The 18,874-nt window shown below is 48.5% G+C and overlaps 1 protein-coding gene across 3 annotated transcripts in view; it reads right to left on the reverse strand.

Moving 5' to 3' along the window:
- NLRP12 (NLR family pyrin domain containing 12) overlaps positions 1-18,404 on the reverse strand; it is a 32,786-nt gene extending 14,382 nt beyond the window's left edge. For 2 of the 3 annotated variants that reach the window (XM_041735113.1, XM_041735105.1), the window contains exons 1-5: positions 17,959-18,404; positions 13,825-13,905; positions 9,412-11,113; positions 3,023-3,193; positions 1,061-1,231 (exon numbers count right to left, since the gene is read on the reverse strand). In XM_041735113.1, coding sequence (XP_041591047.1) covers positions 1,061-1,231; positions 3,023-3,193; positions 9,412-11,113; positions 13,825-13,905; positions 17,959-18,334 — 2,501 coding nt within the window. In that variant the 5' untranslated portion in view covers positions 18,335-18,404. The remainder of the gene's footprint in view (positions 1-1,060; positions 1,232-3,022; positions 3,194-9,411; positions 11,114-13,824; positions 13,906-17,958) is intronic. The other variant, XM_041735120.1, reaches the window with a different exon arrangement.
- Positions 18,405-18,874: the final 470 nt, after the last annotated feature.

Here is an 18,874-nt window from a genome sequence, read left to right on the forward strand (position 1 = left end):
GATGCTTAACTGACTGACCACCCAGGCACCCCAAGAGCATCTCTGGTTCTAATGGGTGGGCTCCCACATGGGGTTGGGCACCCAAGAGTCAATGCCAGAATGAAAGGCTGGAAACGTTCAGCCCTGCCCCCTATCCTCTTCCAAAAGGCAAGGGGCTAGAAATGGAGTTAATGAAACAGAGGCCACAAGAGGAAGGCTCCATAAAACCGCAAGACCATACATGGTTTGGAGCTTCCAGGCTGGTGAACCCGTCCAGGGTCCAGGCTAGGAGGGTGACACCCCAGCTCCATGGGTCAGAAGCTCCCAGGCTGGGACCCTCTCAGGCCTCACCCCATGGAGCTCTTCCTCAGGCTGTTCATCTGCCTCCTTTACCATATCCTTTAATAATACACTGATCCCTGGCAAGGTTTTCCTGAGTGCTCTGAGCCACCCTAGGAGATTATTCAAACCCGAGACAGGGGTCCTTTGGAAGCCAGGTAACAACCAGGATACCTAACTGACTCTGAAGCAGTCTGATGGGGCCCAGCCCTCACCTGTGGGAAGTGACGCCACCTCCAGGTAGATGGTGTCAAAGAGGACTTGTATGGTGGGACACCCCACTGCTGTGGCTGAGCTGCTTGTGTGGGAAACCCCATGCGTTGGTGACCCGAAGTGTCAGAAACGCCGTGTTTGCTGTGAGAGTGAAGGAGACCCCCGGGGACGCTGGAGGCTCGTCTGCAACAGTGGCCTTGCAGCGAGAGGGGACAGCACGAGTACGTGTCGTGAACTCGCAGGAGCTCAGCATCCTGACCCCTCCGGGTGTAGCTGGCAAGTAGGGCCTGAGGACTGGGAGGGCAGGTGGCCCATGCACCCCCCAGCATGGAAACCATGGGTCAGAGGAGGCCCCGGAGGGGTTCCCTCCCTAAAGTGCAGAGTCCAGGGAAGGGGTCCAAGCTTGTGGGTCTAAGGGCAGCCCTAACCTAGAGGTAGAGATTTGGGGTCGGCAGCATCTTGTGGGACTGTTCCAGCCCCTCCGGGGAGAAGACTCAGACCAAGGAGGGTCTGGATTGGGTAGACTCACTGGATCACCTGCAGCTTGCATCTGGGATGCCGGAGCCCCTTGCAGAGTGCTCTCAGGCCTGGCAGCCCCAGCCTGTTGCTGCTCAGGTCCATCCTCCTTAGATTCTGATTGGCCATCAGGGCGGTCGCAAGGTCCTGGCAGGCGGAGCTGGCCACGCAGCACCTCTTCAGGCTGGGTGGGAGGGAGGGGGAAGGGCCAGGTCACCGGTGCTCTGTGGGTTTTGTCCCTCACCCTTTGTCTCCCTCCTTCCTTTGGTCTGTACCTATTCTCTCCTCTTTCTGAAGTAAAAGAAAGGAGATCACGGGGTGCCCAGGGGCAGGGCGGGGCAAGGGGTGGTGGTGGTGGGGGGCGGTGGGGGAGTGGAGCAGGGTGGACAGCTAAGGGATAGGGTGTTTCTGCTGTGATGAAAATGTTCTGGAGTTAGCAGATACATTTGCTCAAGCCTGTGCCTACCCTAAAGAAAAAACACCACTGAGGGTCCCCTGGGTGGCTCAGTGATGGAGCGTCTGCCTTTGGCTCAGGGCACCATCCCGAGGTCCTGGAATCGAGTCCCACATAGAGCTTCTTGCAGGGAGCCTGCTGCTCCCTCTGCCTGTGTCCCAGCCTCTCTCTTCTGTGTGTCTCATGGATAAAAAAATAAAATTAAAAAAAAAAAAAAAAAAAACAAAGAGAAAAACACCACTGCATGTTTTGACATCCAGCATGTCAATGATGTGTCAATAAAATAATAAAAGCAACAAGAATAACATAAGGAGTCTTGGTGCTTTAGCACGGGAGCGCTATCACAGAGGTGCCTTTAGAGAGGAATTTGAGGCCTCTCCTGCTGGCTCTGCTGGGGGAGGGGGCTTTCCCCTTCACTTGGAGAAGGAGACTCTGAGTAGCCAGCAGGTCCCAAGGCACCTGCTTGGGCCACACGCCTCCTGCCAGGGCCACGCAGAAGCTTGCTCATCACTGTGTGTGTCTCTCTCTCTCTGAGCTGCACCAGAGCGGGGCTGATGACATTGAATTAACTGGAGACACATGTAATATAAGTTCTTGGAATGGCTCCTTGCACGTGGCACGAAGTCAAGAAAGAATGGTATTATTTATTATTATTTCTTTGGGATCGGGCCCACGTGCTGCTCACAAAACGGTAGCTTGCTTTACTGGGCCCCAATCCGGATCCCTATCCCTGTGTCTGCCCTGCAGGATGGGCTAAGGGAATGGCACAGTGTTCTGGGTCAGGATTCAGACACTCTCGGTTCCCTCAGCTGGGTGCCATCTAATTCCTACCAGCTGTGCCTTCATATTGCCATGTTTGATAACAGCGTGGTAAAATATGCATAACTTAGCATTTACCATCTTAACTTCTTGTCTGTTTCTTTTTATAATTTTTTAAAAGATTTTATCTATTTATTTATGAGAGACCCAGAGAGAGAGGGGCAGAGACACAGGCAGAGGGAGATATGGGACTTGATCCCAGGACCCCGATGTGGGACTTGATCCCAGGACCCCGGAGTCATGCCCTGAGCCAAAGGCAGACCCTCAACCACTGAGCCACCCAAGTGGCTTTTGTTTTGTTTTTTGTTTTGTTTTTTAAGTAATCTCTGCCTCCCAATGTGGGGCTCGAACTCAGGGCCCCGAGATTAAGAGTCGCACACTCCTCAACTGAGCCAGCCAGGAGCTCCTGGCACTGGACTGTTTTAATTACTACGACTTTGTGTACTCAACTTTCAACTCAGGTAGTGTAATTGGAAATAGGAAGCCTGGAAAGAAGGAGCTAAAATAAGAAAAGTGGGAGGTAATGATGCTGGCACTTGTACTAACTGCTTCTGCTGTGGGCTGGGTCGTGTCCCCCGCTAAATTCATACCCTAAAATCCTAACCCCTGGAAACCCAGAGTGTGCCAGCAGGAACACACACCACTATATATTCCTTCTGACAGAGCCCCCTGAGGACAGGGTGCAGACTTGCCTGGACTCACCTCAGGTTCTGAAGTTTGCAGCTGGGGTGTCTGAGCCCCTGACACAGCAGCCTCACCCCCCGGCTGCCCAACGCATTGCGGTACAAAACCAGCTCTGTCAGATTCGGGTTGGTGCTCAGAGCGGCAGCAAGCTGTTTGCTGTAGGCATCTGGCAAAACGTTCTTCTCGGGTCTGCAAGAAGGAGAGACAGGACAAAGCCTAGTCAAACCAACCACTGTACAATGATTATGTGGGGAATCATGTGTCACCTCACAATTTATGAAGCATCTTGTCATCTTTATTTTTTACATTTTTTAAGTAGGCCCCACGCCCAATGCAAGGCTTGAACTCCCAACGCTGAAATCAAGAGTTGCACACTCTACCAACTGAACCCTCCAGAAGCCCCTGTCATCTTTATTTTATCATCTGAATGACCCTGGGGGCTTGTCCAACGTCCCTCAGGAGACTGGAAATGGGACGGAGCACTTAGCCTGCCTGTGGGTGTCCTTGGGTGGGGGTGGGCTAACCACAGCCTTGGAGCCGGATCTTCCTAAATGGTTCTATTGGAACACAAGCATGTCCACTAGGCAAGGTGTTTTTCTACGTTGCTTACTGCTTCGATGGCAGAATGGAGTATTTGCAAAAGAAAGTAGCTGTCTGGTGCACGAAGCTGAAAATACCCCTAGCAAAGGTGATCACATACTAAAGACAAATGCCCAGCTCCTCAACAAGACATGGTCATGGAACAAAGAGTCAGAATGGAGCTACTGTAGAAAAGAGAGAGAGAGATAGAGATTAAGAGATGTATCAAGAAAATACCATGTGTGCACAGGGCCTGGATGCTGGCTGGAACACAGCAGTGCTGATAGAGATACCTGGGTGCACCTGTATGCAGGTATTGCCTGGGTATCAGATGTCAGGAAACCGTTAGCTGGGGTGAAGCCACGGTGCTCATGGGGAAACAACATCCTTCTCTGTTAGGGATCAATGTTGAACGACTTAGTTCAGCAGTAGGTGAGTATCTGGTGCCATGTGGGTGAAATGACTTGACTCAGATTTGCTTTAAAATATTTGAGAGAAGGGATCCCTGGGTGGCTCAGCGGTTTAGTACCTACTTTTAGCCCAGGGCATGATCCTGAAGTTCGGGGATCGAGTCCTGCATCAGGTTCTCTGCATGAAGCCTGCTTCTCCCTCTGCCTGTGTCTCTGCCCCTGTGTGTGTGTGTGTGTGTGTGTGTGTGCATGTATGTCTATCATGAATAAAATCTTTAAAAAAATATATTTGAAAGAGTAAGACCAATGAATCGCTGACCTCTACCTCTGACACCATTAACATATTATATGTTAATTAATTGAATGTAAATTAAAAAATTTTTTTTAATTAAAATTTTTAAAAAATAAAATGTTTGAGGGACGCCCAGGTGGCTCAGCAGTTGAGCTCCTGCCTTTAGAGCCCAGGGTGTGGTCCTGGAGTCCTGGGATCGAGTCCCGCGTTGGGCTCCCTGCATGGAGCCTGCTTCTCCCACTGCCTGTGTCCCTGCCTCTCTCTCTCTCTCTCTGTGTGTCTCTCATGAATAAATAAATAAAACTTAAAAAAAAATTAAAATAAAAAAATAAAATGTTTGAGAGAGAAAGAGAGAAAAGCAAGAGTAGAGGGTGATAGGGACATCTGGGTTGCTCAGTGGTTGAGCGTCTGCTTTTGGCTCAGGGAGTGATCCCAGAGTCCTGGGATCGAGTCCCACATCTGGCTTCGTGCATGGAGCCTGTTTCTGCCTCTCTCTCTCTCTCTGGGTATCTTTCATGAATAAATACATAAAATCTTAAAAAAAAAAAAAAGAGTAGAGGGTGATAGGTCAATTTATGGCCAAATGTGGCTACGTGGTAAGGCTACATGATGAGCTCACAGGGGAGATTATCAGTAAATACTGTTCTCTCCATTTATGTGTGTGTTTTTTTTTTACTTTATTTATTTTTAAAATTTATTATTATTATTTTAAAAAATATTTTATTTATTTATTCATGAGAGACACACAGAGAGAGAGGGGCAGAGATACAGGCAGAGGGAGAAGCAGGCTCCATGTAGGGAGCCCGACGTGGGACTTGATCCCGGGACTCCAGGATCACACCCTGGGCTGAAGGCAGGCACTAAAACACTGGCCACCCAGGGATCCCTTTATGTATTTATTTGGGAGAGACAGACAGAGACATAGGCAGAGGGAGAAGCAGGCTTCCTGTGGGGACCCTGATGTGGGACTTGATCCCAGGGCCCTGGAATCACGACCTGAGCCAAAAGCAGATGCTCAACCACTGAGCCGCCCAGGTGCCCCATGATATTTATATATATAACATTAAGTGACTTTAACCACAATAGAGCTGTAGGACTAACAAATCATTGTACTTAAAGTGTCTACACAGTCATGAAAATGTCATCTAAAAAATGACATCTAACATTTGTTGGCTTCTGACCCTGCACACAACTCAGTGTTGAGCCTTCACAATGAACCCCAAAAGGTAGGAGTTGAAATTCCATTTTCTGCACAGAAACATTGAGACTTGATGAACAGAGGTGATGGGCAAAGCCACACAGCTAGTGAGCAGCAGCGTCAGGATCAAACCCCAGGCTACTGATCTTCACTCCCCTCTTGTATCCTGGAGCATGGTAGCTGAAAGTCCTGGGTACATGGCCCCACATTTAGTGCACATTAACGGCAACTAGGTCTGGGAGGAACCTGGTCACCAGAATTGTGCCTCCACGTGGGACGAAGAGTCGTGAAGAGCCAGGCAGAGTGGTAACTGGAAATAAGCCTCTAGTCAGAGCGGGATGTCCATGCATCCTGTCCCTACTGCCTGTACCCCTGGCCCTAGGATGCCTCTCCTTCCTAAATTTTCACATGACTGAGTCACCTCCTCACTGAGGTCAAAAGCTGACATTAGTGGCCTGGGAGACCCTGGGGGCCAATGCCCCAACCTGACTCATGTACAACTCAAGACCCCTGCTCCCCTGTCCCAAGGAGCGGGTGGGAAGTACCTCTGGGTCCCATTAGTGACCAGCGGATGATGTTCTCTCTGTTGGCTGCCTTCCTTCCTTGTCTTCTCTACTTTCTGGGATTACCTCCCAAAGAAAGTGCTCTGTGTGGCCAGAATCTGACATCCCCAAATATGCCACGATGGCATAAGGATTATTTTGAGTTTAAGGCAAAGGAGGGCACCTAGGTGGCTTAGTGGTTCAGTGTCTGCCTTTGCCTCAGGAAGGGATCCCGGAGTCCTGGGATCAAGTCCCACATCAGGCTCCCTGTGGGGAACCTGCTTCTCCCTCTGCCTATGTCTCTACCTCTCTCTGTGTCTCTCATGAATAAAGAAATAAAAAACCTTTAAAAAACAACAACAACAACAACAACAACAACAACGGCAACCGAGGTGCAGAAAGAAGCCTTTCCAGAACTTCTGTTATCTGAAAGTGAGGGATGCCACAAATCCCCTCTCCTGGGGAAGTTTTATGGCCATGAAGATGGAAATTTCACGCCAGAGGGGTTCAGAACACACTAGCCCAAGAGATGGCTTCTTAAATGTCTTGAGCTGAAGGAGTCTGAGAAAGTGGCAGAGGCAGGATGATCACTGACCCCCTACCCCACCACCATCTGGCGCTTCTTCCCTGAGAACAGGTCAATCTCCCCTGTGAAGAGTCTCCTTCCTGTCCCAGAAGAAAGGGAGGCATCCTGATCACTAGGGAGTGAATTCCAGGCCAAGAAGTCTACATAAACAACCTCGGTATTTGTTCACCATGTACTGTCCCCCCACCTCAAAGCCCTTTGTCTTGTCAATTCTTTTCTTTTTTTTTTTTTTAAGTAAACTATGCCCAGTGTGGGGCTCAAAGTCATGACCCCAAGATCAAGAGTCACATGTTCCACTGACTGAGCCAGCCAGGCGCCCCTAATTTCAGAGATCTTTTATTTATTTTTCTTAAAAGATTTATTTATTTATTTATTTATGGGGGGGGGGAGGGAGGGAGGTGGAGGAGGAGCAGAATGAGAGAGAGATAAGCAGACTCCTCACAGAGTGGGGAGCCCAACATGAGGTTCAATCCCAGGACCTTGAGATGATGACCTGAGCCGAAATCAAGAGTCAGATGCTTAACCAACTAAGCTACCCAGGTGCCTCTAATTTCAGAGATACTTTATTTTAAAGACTTTATTTATTTATTCATGAGAGACACAGAGGGGGAGGGAGAGAGAGAGAGAGAGAGAGAGAACTGAAGCAGGCTCCATGCAGGGAGCCCAATGTGGGACTCAATCCTGGGACTCCAGGATCATACCCTGGGCCAAAGGCAGGCTCTAACCCTCTGAGCTTCCAGGGATCCCTAATGTCAGAGATACTTTAATACAGCTCTGTTAATGGCATTATATGCTAATTCAAAATTCAGCCTGATATGTCCTTAGGTGGCCTGTCAATTCTTTACAGGCTGATTGTTTTTTTTATCAAAATGTTTGAGTGCTTCCTGCTCTGGTACAGGCTCCAAGGACATGTGAAAATTCAATAAAATGTGCCTGCTTTTCTCCTGTGAATCTATCATGTCAGTTTGTTTGTTTGTTTGTTTGTTTATCATAGGCCAATTTAAAATTTTTTTAAAGATTTTATTTATTTATGAGACACACAGAGAGAGGCAGAGACACAGGCAGAGGGAGAAGCAGGTTCCCTGCAGGCAGCCTGATGCGGGACTTGATCCCAGGACCCCAGGATCACGTTCTGAGCTGAAGGCAGACACTCAACTACTAAGCCACCCAGACGCCCCTGTCAATTTAATTCTTAGGCCGAGGGATCCCTGGGTGGCGCAGCGGTTTAGCACCTGCCTTTGGCCCAGGGCACGATCCTGGAGCCTCAGGATCGAATCCCATGTCGGGCTCCTGGTGCATGGAGCCTGCTTCTCCCTCTGCCTATGTCTCTGCCTCTCTGTCTCTCTCTCTCTCAATGTGTGACTATCATAAATAAATAAAATTTAAAAAAAAAAAATTCTTAGGCCGAGCCAGAGACCCAAAGAGAGAAGAGAATTTTCTCCCACTACAGCTCTAAGACAGACCTGCACAAACACACCTCAGCCCATTAGTTTCCCCCATATTTCTGCCTTCTCACAACTAACCTCCTTAGAAACTCAGTGTCCCTTTCTTTTGTCTTGCCGATGCTCTAAAAAAATATACTGTTCTTCTGTTAGAATGCTATAAAAGCCCAGGTTCTAACCATCCCTTTGAGTTACTCATCTCTGGGTATTCCCAAGTACAAGTGCAGATGAATTAATAAACTCCTTTTTTTAAATGCCCAATGTGGGGCTTGAATGCATGACCCTGAGATCAAAAAGTTGCATGCTCTACCGACTGAACCAACCAGGTACCTCAGAACTAAGAAAGATCTAATAACATCTTTGTTTTTCTCTGTTAATCTGTCTCTTTTCAGTTTATTTTTTATTTTTTAAAATTTTTAAAGGATTTTATTTATTTATTCATGAGAGACAGAGAGAGAGAGAGAGAGAGAGAGAGAGAGAGGCAGAGACACAGGCAGAGGGAGAAGCAGGCTCCATGCAGGGAGCCCGACATGGGACTCAATCCCCGGTCTCCAGGATCAGGCCCTGGGCCGAAGGCAGACCCTCAACCGCTGAGCCACCCCCTTTTCAGTTTAATATACAGGCCTCCATACAAGATCTAAAAAGGTAGAAAGAAAAAGGACGATTTTCTTCTCCTGGATGTTACTTACATTCAAATTTTTGCATCTAAGATGACTTCTTGGGGAACCCAAACCAACACAAAATCTTAGCCAAAAAGCCAAAAGAGTCACTTCCTCAAAGATTCCTTCCTCTATCTCCTCTTGATACCACCCAACCCTCCATATCACTGTCTCTTACTGCACCCTGTTTTATTTTCATTGTAATAGTTCTCTCCTCCTGAAATTACCTAAATGAGCCTTTTTTTCCCCTTCTGGTTTGCTTGTTTATTTATTTACTGTTCCTTGTCTCTCTTCCCATTAGGATGTCTGTGCTGGCAGGTGCCTGGTCACACTATGCACTTCAGAAAAGCACCCTTGATAATATTTGTTGGCTGGATACAATTTCCTTGACCATAGCCCCAGTTTAGTCCAAATGAGTACTGTTTAAATGCAGGACACTAACCTGGACAATGTTGACATTTGGGGGCCAGACCATCATCTATTGTGGGAGGCCATCCTGGGCACTGTGGGGTATCTTACAGAATCCCTGGCCTAACCCTCCAAAAGCCATAGTGCCCCACATCTCCTCATTATGAAAACTCAACATATCTCTAGATAGTGCCAATATCTCCTGGGGGTGGGGGCAAAATCAACCCCAGTTGAGAATATGAACATGGTGGAGAGCAGAAACTTGGAGAGTGAGCCCCGTTGAGTACTTACATCTGTGTCGGTAGCATCTGGGGCCCTGAAGCCCATCTCCCCCCATCGTCTTCATCTGGGCTGTAGGCAGCCCCATGCAAGTGCAGCACCAGGGCACTCCTACAGTTCTTCACACAAAAGGAGGAAATCATGTGCTCCATCTTGGTGGCAATGTTGCTGACCACGACCACTTGGAAGGGGCTCAGGGCCTGTTGGATGAAATCCTCCTCCTGGATCTCATACAGACAGCTGAAGAGCTCCAAGGAGCCCTGCTGCAGAGTGGAACCCTCGCTCTGAGCTTTCCTTTGGATCCACTCCAGCAGCTCCACCTTGACGTGAGGTGAGACCTTCCAGCAAAGACTCTTCTCCAGGTAGCTCCTTGTCTCCTCATTCAGAAGTCCAAACAGGAAACGGACAGTGAGTGCCAAGAAGCTCCTTTCTGAAAACTCGTACTCAGCTAACAGCCGTGTCACATTGTGCTCTGGGCTGGACCTGCTCTCCTCAAGATCCAGGATATAGTACATGGCAGCAAAGAATTCCTGGAAGCTCAAGTGGATGAAGCTGTAGAACTTTTCACAGTTGATATCCTTCTGGAAGATGTTCATGTTGAGGAAGGAAGAGACATCTGCCCCATCTAGGCCATGCTTCCGGAGGTCCTGCTCCTCAAATAGGATTTTCTGATTCCAGAGGCCATCTGCCGCCAAAGAGCACAGCCCTCTCTGGTTGGGTGGGGACTGGAGGATTGGGCTCCCTGGCTTGGGCTGCATCAGACTCAAGAGGTAGAGCATGTACACTGCTGTGGTGGTCCTGGATGTCTGTCTTAGAAGCCCCCCATCCTCCAACTGCTGCTTGAGGCAGGTACAAACCACCCAGCACACCATGGGGACAAAGCATAGAGTGAAGAGGGGCTCATTGTCCCTGATGAAATTGAAGACTTGACCGGCCTGCTCTGCATTGTGGAAATACTTATAGAAGTACTCCTTCCTTTCTGCCTCAGAGAAGCCCAGGATCTCCACATGCCTGGGGTGCTCCAGCAAGCGGTGGAGTTTCTCCAAAGCCGTGGGCCTGATGGTGATGAGCACAGACAGCTCAGGCAGCAGCTTCTTCCGAATCAGGCTGCTGAGAAGAAGCTCTGTGGGCCGTTTCTCCTCCCAGCAGAGGCACCAGGGGCCCTGAGGGTCGTGGAAAGAGGGTTTTAGCTCATGGAAGCCATCAATGATGAAGAGGAGGCGCTCAGGGACTCGGACAAGCTCCTGGAGGGGTACGCTGGGCTCAGGCCAGCAGCTGGAGATGAGATCCTGGGCGCTCTGCTCCGCAGTGCTCTGGTTCATCTTCCTGCAGTTGATGTAGAAGAGGTAATCAAACCTGTCCTGGAAGAGCCTCCCGTCGGCCCAGTCCAGCATCACCTTGTGGGCCAGCATGGACTTGCCCATCCCGGCTGCTCCCTGCAGGACCACGGTGCGCGGCGGCTCGGGGCGCTCCTCGTCGGGCTCGAAGAGGGTCTCCATCTGGATGAAGCTGGCCTGGTGTCCCACGGTTCTCGCCTGCCCCCAGCCTGTGTCCAGAAGCTTCTGCTGGGCCCACATGGGATTTGAGTGTTCCTTCACCAGGAGGAGGCGGGTGTACCTGTGGCTGAGGTTGACGCATTCTCCTAGGCGTGCGTTGCGGTCTTCCATCAGCCGGAACTTCCTGCGAACATAGTCCCTGTACGTTTCCCGGGGATCTAACGGAGAGGAATGAGGGGTCCGTGGGAGACTCGTCAGCAATTGTGCACGGATTCATGAGTTAAAGCAAACCTCAATCTAGTGTCTGTTTGTTCTGCAATATCCTTGGGACAGTTTTCTGGATGGAGCCTGGGAACCTTGGTATTTCTCTATAAAGATCTTCCCTTTTCTTGAGAAGCAGAGGTACTAACATGAGGACTGTCCTGAGGCACTATTCTTGCTACTCAAACGGGGGCCCACGCCCAGGAGCTGCTGGAAGACCACAAGGGCACCTAGAGGAAGGTGTCAGTCTCTGCCACTGGTTCACTTGGGTCCTCCCGGTGAAGAGACACTGAAATCCAATGTGGGTTCACAAGGAGCTGGTGGGAAATGCAAAAGTGAGCCCCACTCCCCACCTACTGAATCAGAAACCACATTTCTAACAAGACTGCTTTATGATTTGCATGCACATTTAAGTGTGAGAAGGCAGGGCACCTGGGTGGCTCAGTGGTTGAGCATCTGCCTTTGGCTTGGGTTTGTGATTCCAGAGTCCCCGGATCGAGTCCTGCATAGGACTCCACATAGGGATCCTGCTTCTCCCTCTGCCTATGTCTGTACATGTCTCTGTGTCTCTCATGAATAAATTAAATCTTAAAAAAAAAAAAAAGTTTGAGAAAGCAGTTTAGAGAACTTACTCGTTCTATAAGTCCTGTGCTTAAAGTCTTAGGGAAATCTACTTGGTATAGAAGTGAATGCATAATCTAGAACAGCAGTGCTCACCAAGGTGATTGTGTTTACACACACGTCCCCCAGGGCATTTCTGGTAAGGTCTGGAGATATTTTTGGCTGTAACAAATAGGGGTGAGGGGCAGGCTACTACCATCTAGTGGGTGGAGGCCAGGGATGCTATTCAACATCCTACAGTGCCCAGGACACCCCACAATAAAGAATGATCCAGCCCAAATTGCCAATGGTGCCCAGGTGGAGGAACCCTGGTCCAGACAAAAATGTATCCTTTTGTATTTGGATGTCACCAGAGGCCTGTAATATCTGGCCAAAGGGGGACACCTGGGTGGTTCATCAGCTGAGCATCTGCCTTCGTCTCAGGACATGATCCTGAAGTTCCAGGATCAAGTCCCACATCAGGTTGCCTGCAGGGAAACTGCTTCTCCCTCTGTATATATCCCTGCCTCTCTCTGTGTGTCTCTCATGAATAAATAAATAAAATCTTAAAAAAAAAAATCTGGCCAAAGGAAGGTTAAAAAAGAGATCTAAATTTGAGCTCAGCACTCTCTCGAAAGGAATGCATGTACCCTTTTATTTTTAATTATAGTAAAATATATGTAACGTAAAACTTAGCATTTTTACCATTTTTAAGCGTTTGATGGATTTGGTGACATCATGTGCATTCACAAAGCTATGTAATCATCACCACTATCCATTTCCAGAACTTTGCTCATCTTCAACAGAAACTGTATGCCTACTAAGCACTAACTCCTTATTCCTTCCCCTACCCAGCCCCTGGCAGCCACTGTTCCACTTTCTGTCTCATGTCTACTTTTGGTACTTCATGTAAGAGGAATCACACCATATCTGTCTTTTTATGTTGGCGCATTTGACTTAGCATCATGTTTTCAAAGTATGCCCATGCTGTAGCAAGTATCAGAATTTCATTCCTTTTTGAGTCTGAATAATATTCCATTGTGTGTATATATATATGTATATACATGTATACATACATATATATATATATATACACACCATATTCTGTTTATCCATTCATTGGTTGATAAAATTATTTTATTAGCTCCCTTAATGTGTATTGATAAATACTAATTCTAGGTTCAAAAATATGTCAGTTGTACTTCTCTTTTGTCAACTGTGATTCTATTTCATGTAGAAAGCATTTTTCAGTTGAACAAAGATAATTGGGACAGTAATATTCGGATTTTGTGAAAGTCTTAGTCTTTCCTGTAGAGAAAGTGTTCTTATTTTGAGACACAGGGAATATTTGGAAACTAGAAAAGCTTAACATAATGATGAGAATAAAGATGGAGTTACCATATATTGACCATGTGCTATGCCCAGTGCATTAAGATGCCTTGAAAGGTGTCCAGAATTATTTGTATTATAGTTAACAGTGGTGCCGTCTTTCCAGCAGCCCACAGTCATTTCTTCTTTGCCAACAATCCTGATTCTATTAAGGTAATGGGTGCTGATCCCTTGATTCCAGTGAATGCTGTTCCTTTCATAAGCCCCAGAGGATGAAGAACAGTTCGGCTAAACCATTCGTGAGCAATCTCATTCCTTGTTGCCAGCGGCTGGTCTGGGAATATGCCCCAGTCCTGACCAATGAGGTACACAGCGATGACCACTGGGAAGGAGTAAGCTTATTGAAAGGATTTTATTCCTGAATAAAATGATTCTTTCTTGAGGAAGAAAGCCTTTTTGTCTCTCTTTTCTCCCCTGCTTGGAAGTCACTTGCATGGTTCAGTTGCCATCGTGCAACCATGAGGTGACAAGTCTTAGGACAAATGAAACAGCAAGAAATTGGGGCTTTGACAGTGTTGTTAATCTGTTACATAAACTCTGCAACCACCCAGGTCAAGATCTCTTGTTATAGGCAAACATTAAATAAATTTTTTTTTTTTTTTTTGCTTGATCTACTCTGTTGAATAGTCTGGTGTGTGTAGCCTTGTGCAGTCTGCAAGATACATGGCTCATGGCTCACCTCTTCTTAGAGCTCCAGGAAAGACTTCCAGAGAACATGCTGACTGGCTCCCCAGTGAGGATGGGTCACCAGGTGGAGTATCTGGAAGAGACATTTTAAGAGATCAGCTAGCATATACCTGGCTAGCTCTCAATAATAATAGCTACTTTGCACACCTGAAATGAATATAACTTATATGTCAATTAAAAACATATTAGTTACTATTACATCAAACTGTCTACATGATAACTGTCTGCCCACCCATACCCCGAATGATTGGCGGTCACCTCACATGCAGCACTGCTGAAAACACTTGTTCATCATAACCCACTCTCCTTCCTGGGTACACAACATGGTGATTGGCACCTCTGTCCATCCAACAAATCCCCTCAGGCAGGAAGTTGTGAGTTAGCTTGAATTCCCTCCCTCCAGTCCTTGGTCAGGTCTCATCCACCCACCTCTCCAAGCATCACTGGCACCAGTGTTATCCAGGCAAATTTTGCTTGCACTGGAAACACAGCAATAAACAAGGTCTCTGCTCCGTGGACCTTACATACTTTTGGCATGGGGAGTTGAATTTCTAAAAATAATAAACACTTTGTATAACTTCAGATAATGATGAAAGTTGTGTCTAAAATAAACAAGTGCACATGACAGAGTGGTTGAAAGTAGTATTTTAGTTTGGGTGACCAGGAAAGGCTTTTCTGTGGATGCATTGTAAGGTCAAAAATCCCAAGTGCTTCCTGGACATCTTTGAGCTTCACAGGACCCTAAAGTGCAAGCCTACCTGTGAGTTCCAGTGCTCTGGCAGGTATGCCCCCACCTGGTGGGACAGGCTTCCCCACTTGGCTAGTCTTCCTAGCAGAAGTAGACCACAAACATAACAGAGGGGGCACCTGGCTGGCTCAGTTGGTGGAGCACGGGACTCCTGATCTCAGGGTGATAAGTTCAAGCCCCATGTCGGGCATAGAGTTGTTGGTTTTCGTTTTGTTTTCTTTCTTTCTTTCTTTCTTTTTCCATGAAGAAAAAGCCCCCAAACCTGCAGATAACAAGTGTTGGTGGGGGTTGTGGGAAAATTGGAATCCTTGTGCTTCCGTAGTGGGAATGTAAAATGGTGCAGCCACTATGGAAAACACTGCTCCTTAAAATATTATTATTATTATTATTATTATTTATGATAGTCACACAAAGAGAGAGAGAGAGGCAGAGACACAGGCAGAGGGAGAAGCAGGCTCCATGCACCGGGAGCCCAACGTGGGATTTGATCCCAGGTCTCCAGGATCGTGCCCTGGGCCAAAGGCAAGCGCTAAACTGCTGCGCCACCCAGGGATCCCTCCTTAAAATATTAAAATAGAATTACTGGGGCAGCCCCGGTGGTTCAGTGGTTTGGTGCCGCCTTCAGCCCAGGGTGTGATTCTGGAGACCCAGGATCGAGTCCCACATCAGGCTCCCTGCATGGAGCCTGCTTCTCCCTCTGTCTGTGTCTCTGCCTCTCTCTCTCTCTCTGGTCTCTCATGCATAAATAAATAAAATCTTAAAAAAAATAAAATAGAATTACTAGCGGATCCAGCAATTTCATTTCCAAGTATATATTCAGAATAATTGAAAGCAGAACTCGAAGAGATAGTTGTACATCTGTGTTAACAACAGCATTATTTACAATAACGAAAAGGTAGAAGCAACTCAGATGCTCATCAAGAGATGAATGAATTGAGGCATCTGGTGGCTCAGTTGGTTGAATGTCTGCCTTTGGCACAGGTCATGATCCCAGGGTCCTGGGATCGAGTCCCATGTGGGGCTCCCTATTAGGTGGAGTTGCTTCTCCCTCTCCCTCTGGACCCTCCCCCCATATTTGTGCTCTCTCTGTTTCTCTCAAATAAATAAAATCTTTATTTTACTTTTTTTTATGATAGTCACAGAGAGAGAGAGAGAGAGAGGCAGAGACACAGGCAGAGGGAGAAGCAGGCTCCTTGCACCGGGAGCCCGATGTGGGACTCGATCCCAGGTCTCCAGGATCGCGCCCTGGGCCAAAGGCAGGCGCCAAACCGCTGCGCCACCCAGGGAGCCGTAAAATCTTTAAAAAAGAGAGAGAGATAGGGCACCTGAGTGGTTCAGTGGTTGAGAGGCTACCTCAGCTCAAGTCATGATCCTGGGGTCCTGGGATTGAGTCGTGCATCGGGCTCCCTGCAGGGAACCTGCTTCTCCTTCTGCCTATGTCTCTGCCTCTCTCTCTGTGTGTCTAATAAATAAATAAGTAAATACATCTTTAAAAAAGAGAGATGAACGAATTAAAATGTAATATATATATATATTAGTGTATGTATTCCACATGATGGAATATTATTCAGCCTTAAAGAGGAAGAAAACACTGACATTGGCTACAACGTGGATGAATACTGAAAACATCATGCGATGTGAAATAAGCCAGTCACAAAAAGATACTCTATGATTCTACTTCTTTTTTTAAAAATTTTTTAAAGATTATATTTATTTATTCACAATAGACATAGAGAACGAGAGAAAGAGGCAGAGACACAGGTAGAGGGAGAAGCAGGCTCCACCCAGGGACCCCCTATGATTCTACTTCTATGACATATCTAGAATAATTCAGTTCATTTATAATTTTGTTATGTGTATTTTGCCACAATTTAAAAAAAGTAATCAGTGAATATTACAGCTGACAAAAGACTTCAGAGATGTTCCAACTTAGTGTTTTCTGAAGTATGCCATGAGCGCCACCCACATCCAGTCCAAATGCAGATTCCTGGTGCCCCAAACCTGCTGAATCAGAATCTCTACCACGGGATTTTGGATTCTACTTTTATAGCAAGGTGTCTGGATGATTCCCAGCACATTAACATGCAAGAACCACTGTGCTGGTCCAATCCCTTTGTCTTACTGATGAGACAACAGAGGCCCGGAGAGGTACACTGATTCTCCAGCATCACACAGCTGAAAAAAAGCTGTGCTTCAGCCCATGGGGGTTTTGATGAACTGAAAGGACACAGTCTGGTGAAGGATGCTCACCAAAGTTATCAGTTATAATGCTGGGGAAAGGTTTAGGAGCAATGTGAGAAGGGTGGGGACTTAATACTTATTAAGGATATTATTTGAATTTCCTACAAGAAGTATTTAGAACTTCTATAAGTAAAACAATGATATGAGATCATAAATGAACATACTTATCCTTTTGTCTTTATTGCTGATAGCACTTTGATTTATTTTATTTATTCATTCATGAGAGACACAGAAAAAGAGGCAGGGACACAGGCAGAGGAAGGAGAAGCAGGCTCCATGCAAGGAGCCTGATGCAGGACTCGATCCCCGAAATCCAGGATCACACCCTGAGCCAAAGGCAAATGCTCAACTGCTGAGCCACCCAGGCATGCCGCACTTTGATTCTCTTATGTGCTCTTGAATAAAGGTGTAAGGCAGTCTCATACTCCCACAGTCGGATGCTTCTCCAGTGCTATCTGAGGATGGAGAGAGGAGAGAAGGAGCCACCTGGAACCCGGCCTAAGGAGGCCTCTTGTCATCACACCTCACCAGGACAAGAGATTATGCCGCTAAATTTCTATGATTACAAGCAAGTCTACATCACATTGGTAATTTCAAATCAGCTCTTCCTGGAGTATTTAGACCTTGGAAATTAGCAAATGCTACAAACCAGGGTCTTTCAGGTAGATGCTCAACCACTGAGCCACCCAGGCGTCCTGAGCCTCTGACTTGTCTTACCTCTAGAACAGGTGTGATCATTACCCTGTGGGTCGCACAGCACTTAGGACGCAGAGCGCATTCTGCACAGCGGACGCCGCGTGAGAGGAGGGGTCGGTGTTAGCAGCATCGTGATTCTCTCACGGCACAGAAGACACAGTAGGAGAGATCAGGGAGAGCAGGAGAGATCAGGGCGCAGCAGAAGGCAGCCAGGGTGGTTGAGGGCGAGGGCCAGGCCCAGTGCGGGAGGACAGCGCCAGCGCCCGACCAAGTGCCTCCAGGGTTTGGGTGGAAGCGGCAGTTCTGGGGGCAAGGACGGCAGCGAGGGCGCCGGGGCCGAAGGCAGAGCGCGGCCAGGGCAGCAGCTAGCACCGGGTTCGGGGTTCGGGGTTCTGCGCGTGGTGGTGGCCCCCGCAGGGCCGGGCCCGGCGGCCTCCTTACCCCTCACCGGCTCCTCTCTCCGGCCCTTCTCCCACAGGTCCCGCCGGTTGATGCGCTGGAAGAGGCCCAGCGCCAGCGGCCAGGCCGCGTCGGGCCCGCAGTGTGCCACCAGCAGCTGCGCCGTGTCCAGGGGCCCCGCCGCCTCCAGCCGCCCCCAGGGGATCCGGCCCGCCTCCGCCTCCGCCTCGGCGCCCAGGAACAGCTTGAACTTCTTCAGCTCCACCGCCTCCAGCTCTTCCAGGTAGGCCGAGAGGCGACAGAGGCCGCTGCTGGGCGGGGCGCGGGGCATGGGGGCGCCGTGCACCCCGCAGGGCGGAAGCGGAGCCCCGGGTGTGTCCGCGGTGCCAGCGCCCCGGCCCCGGCCCCGGCCCCGCATGCCCACCGCGGGCTCCGCGCGAGGCTGCAGGAGCCGGACCGGAAAGCCCTGGTGGCGAAATAGAGCTTCCTCACCCTCGGGCGACGCCTGCCCAGCCCCGCAACGCGCCAGTGGGTGTTCCCCTTCCAAGAAGAGGAAGTTGGTCACATTAGGAAATCCCAGGAGCCATTCCACCATGAGAAAGACTTTCACTTCTGCTCCCTCTTCCCGGCTCCCTGGCCAAGAGGACACTCCCTCCTTCATCTTTCCTGCTGTTTCCCTTGCCTCTCCCCTGCCCCTGGTCCCTTGGAGTATTATCCAACTAGCTACTGGCCCCTCCTCGTGGGAGGATTAGACCTCCTCTCTGTTGGCATGGGACTTGGATAGGGCACCTGCTCTGGGAGACGGCCCCTGAGCAAGCAACCCTGCAATGTGGGCAAATGTGAGCCAACCTCTCTTCCAGGTAGAAGCATTAAGAACCTTACTTGCAGGGGCCTGCTGTTTTCTCTTTTCGTGGGCACAGAAAGGGACTGCGGGGTAAACAGGATAATGGTCCCCCAA

This window comes from Vulpes lagopus, chromosome 2 (genome assembly GCF_018345385.1).
Source record: "Vulpes lagopus strain Blue_001 chromosome 2, ASM1834538v1, whole genome shotgun sequence".
Classification (NCBI taxonomy): domain Eukaryota; kingdom Metazoa; phylum Chordata; class Mammalia; order Carnivora; family Canidae; genus Vulpes; species Vulpes lagopus.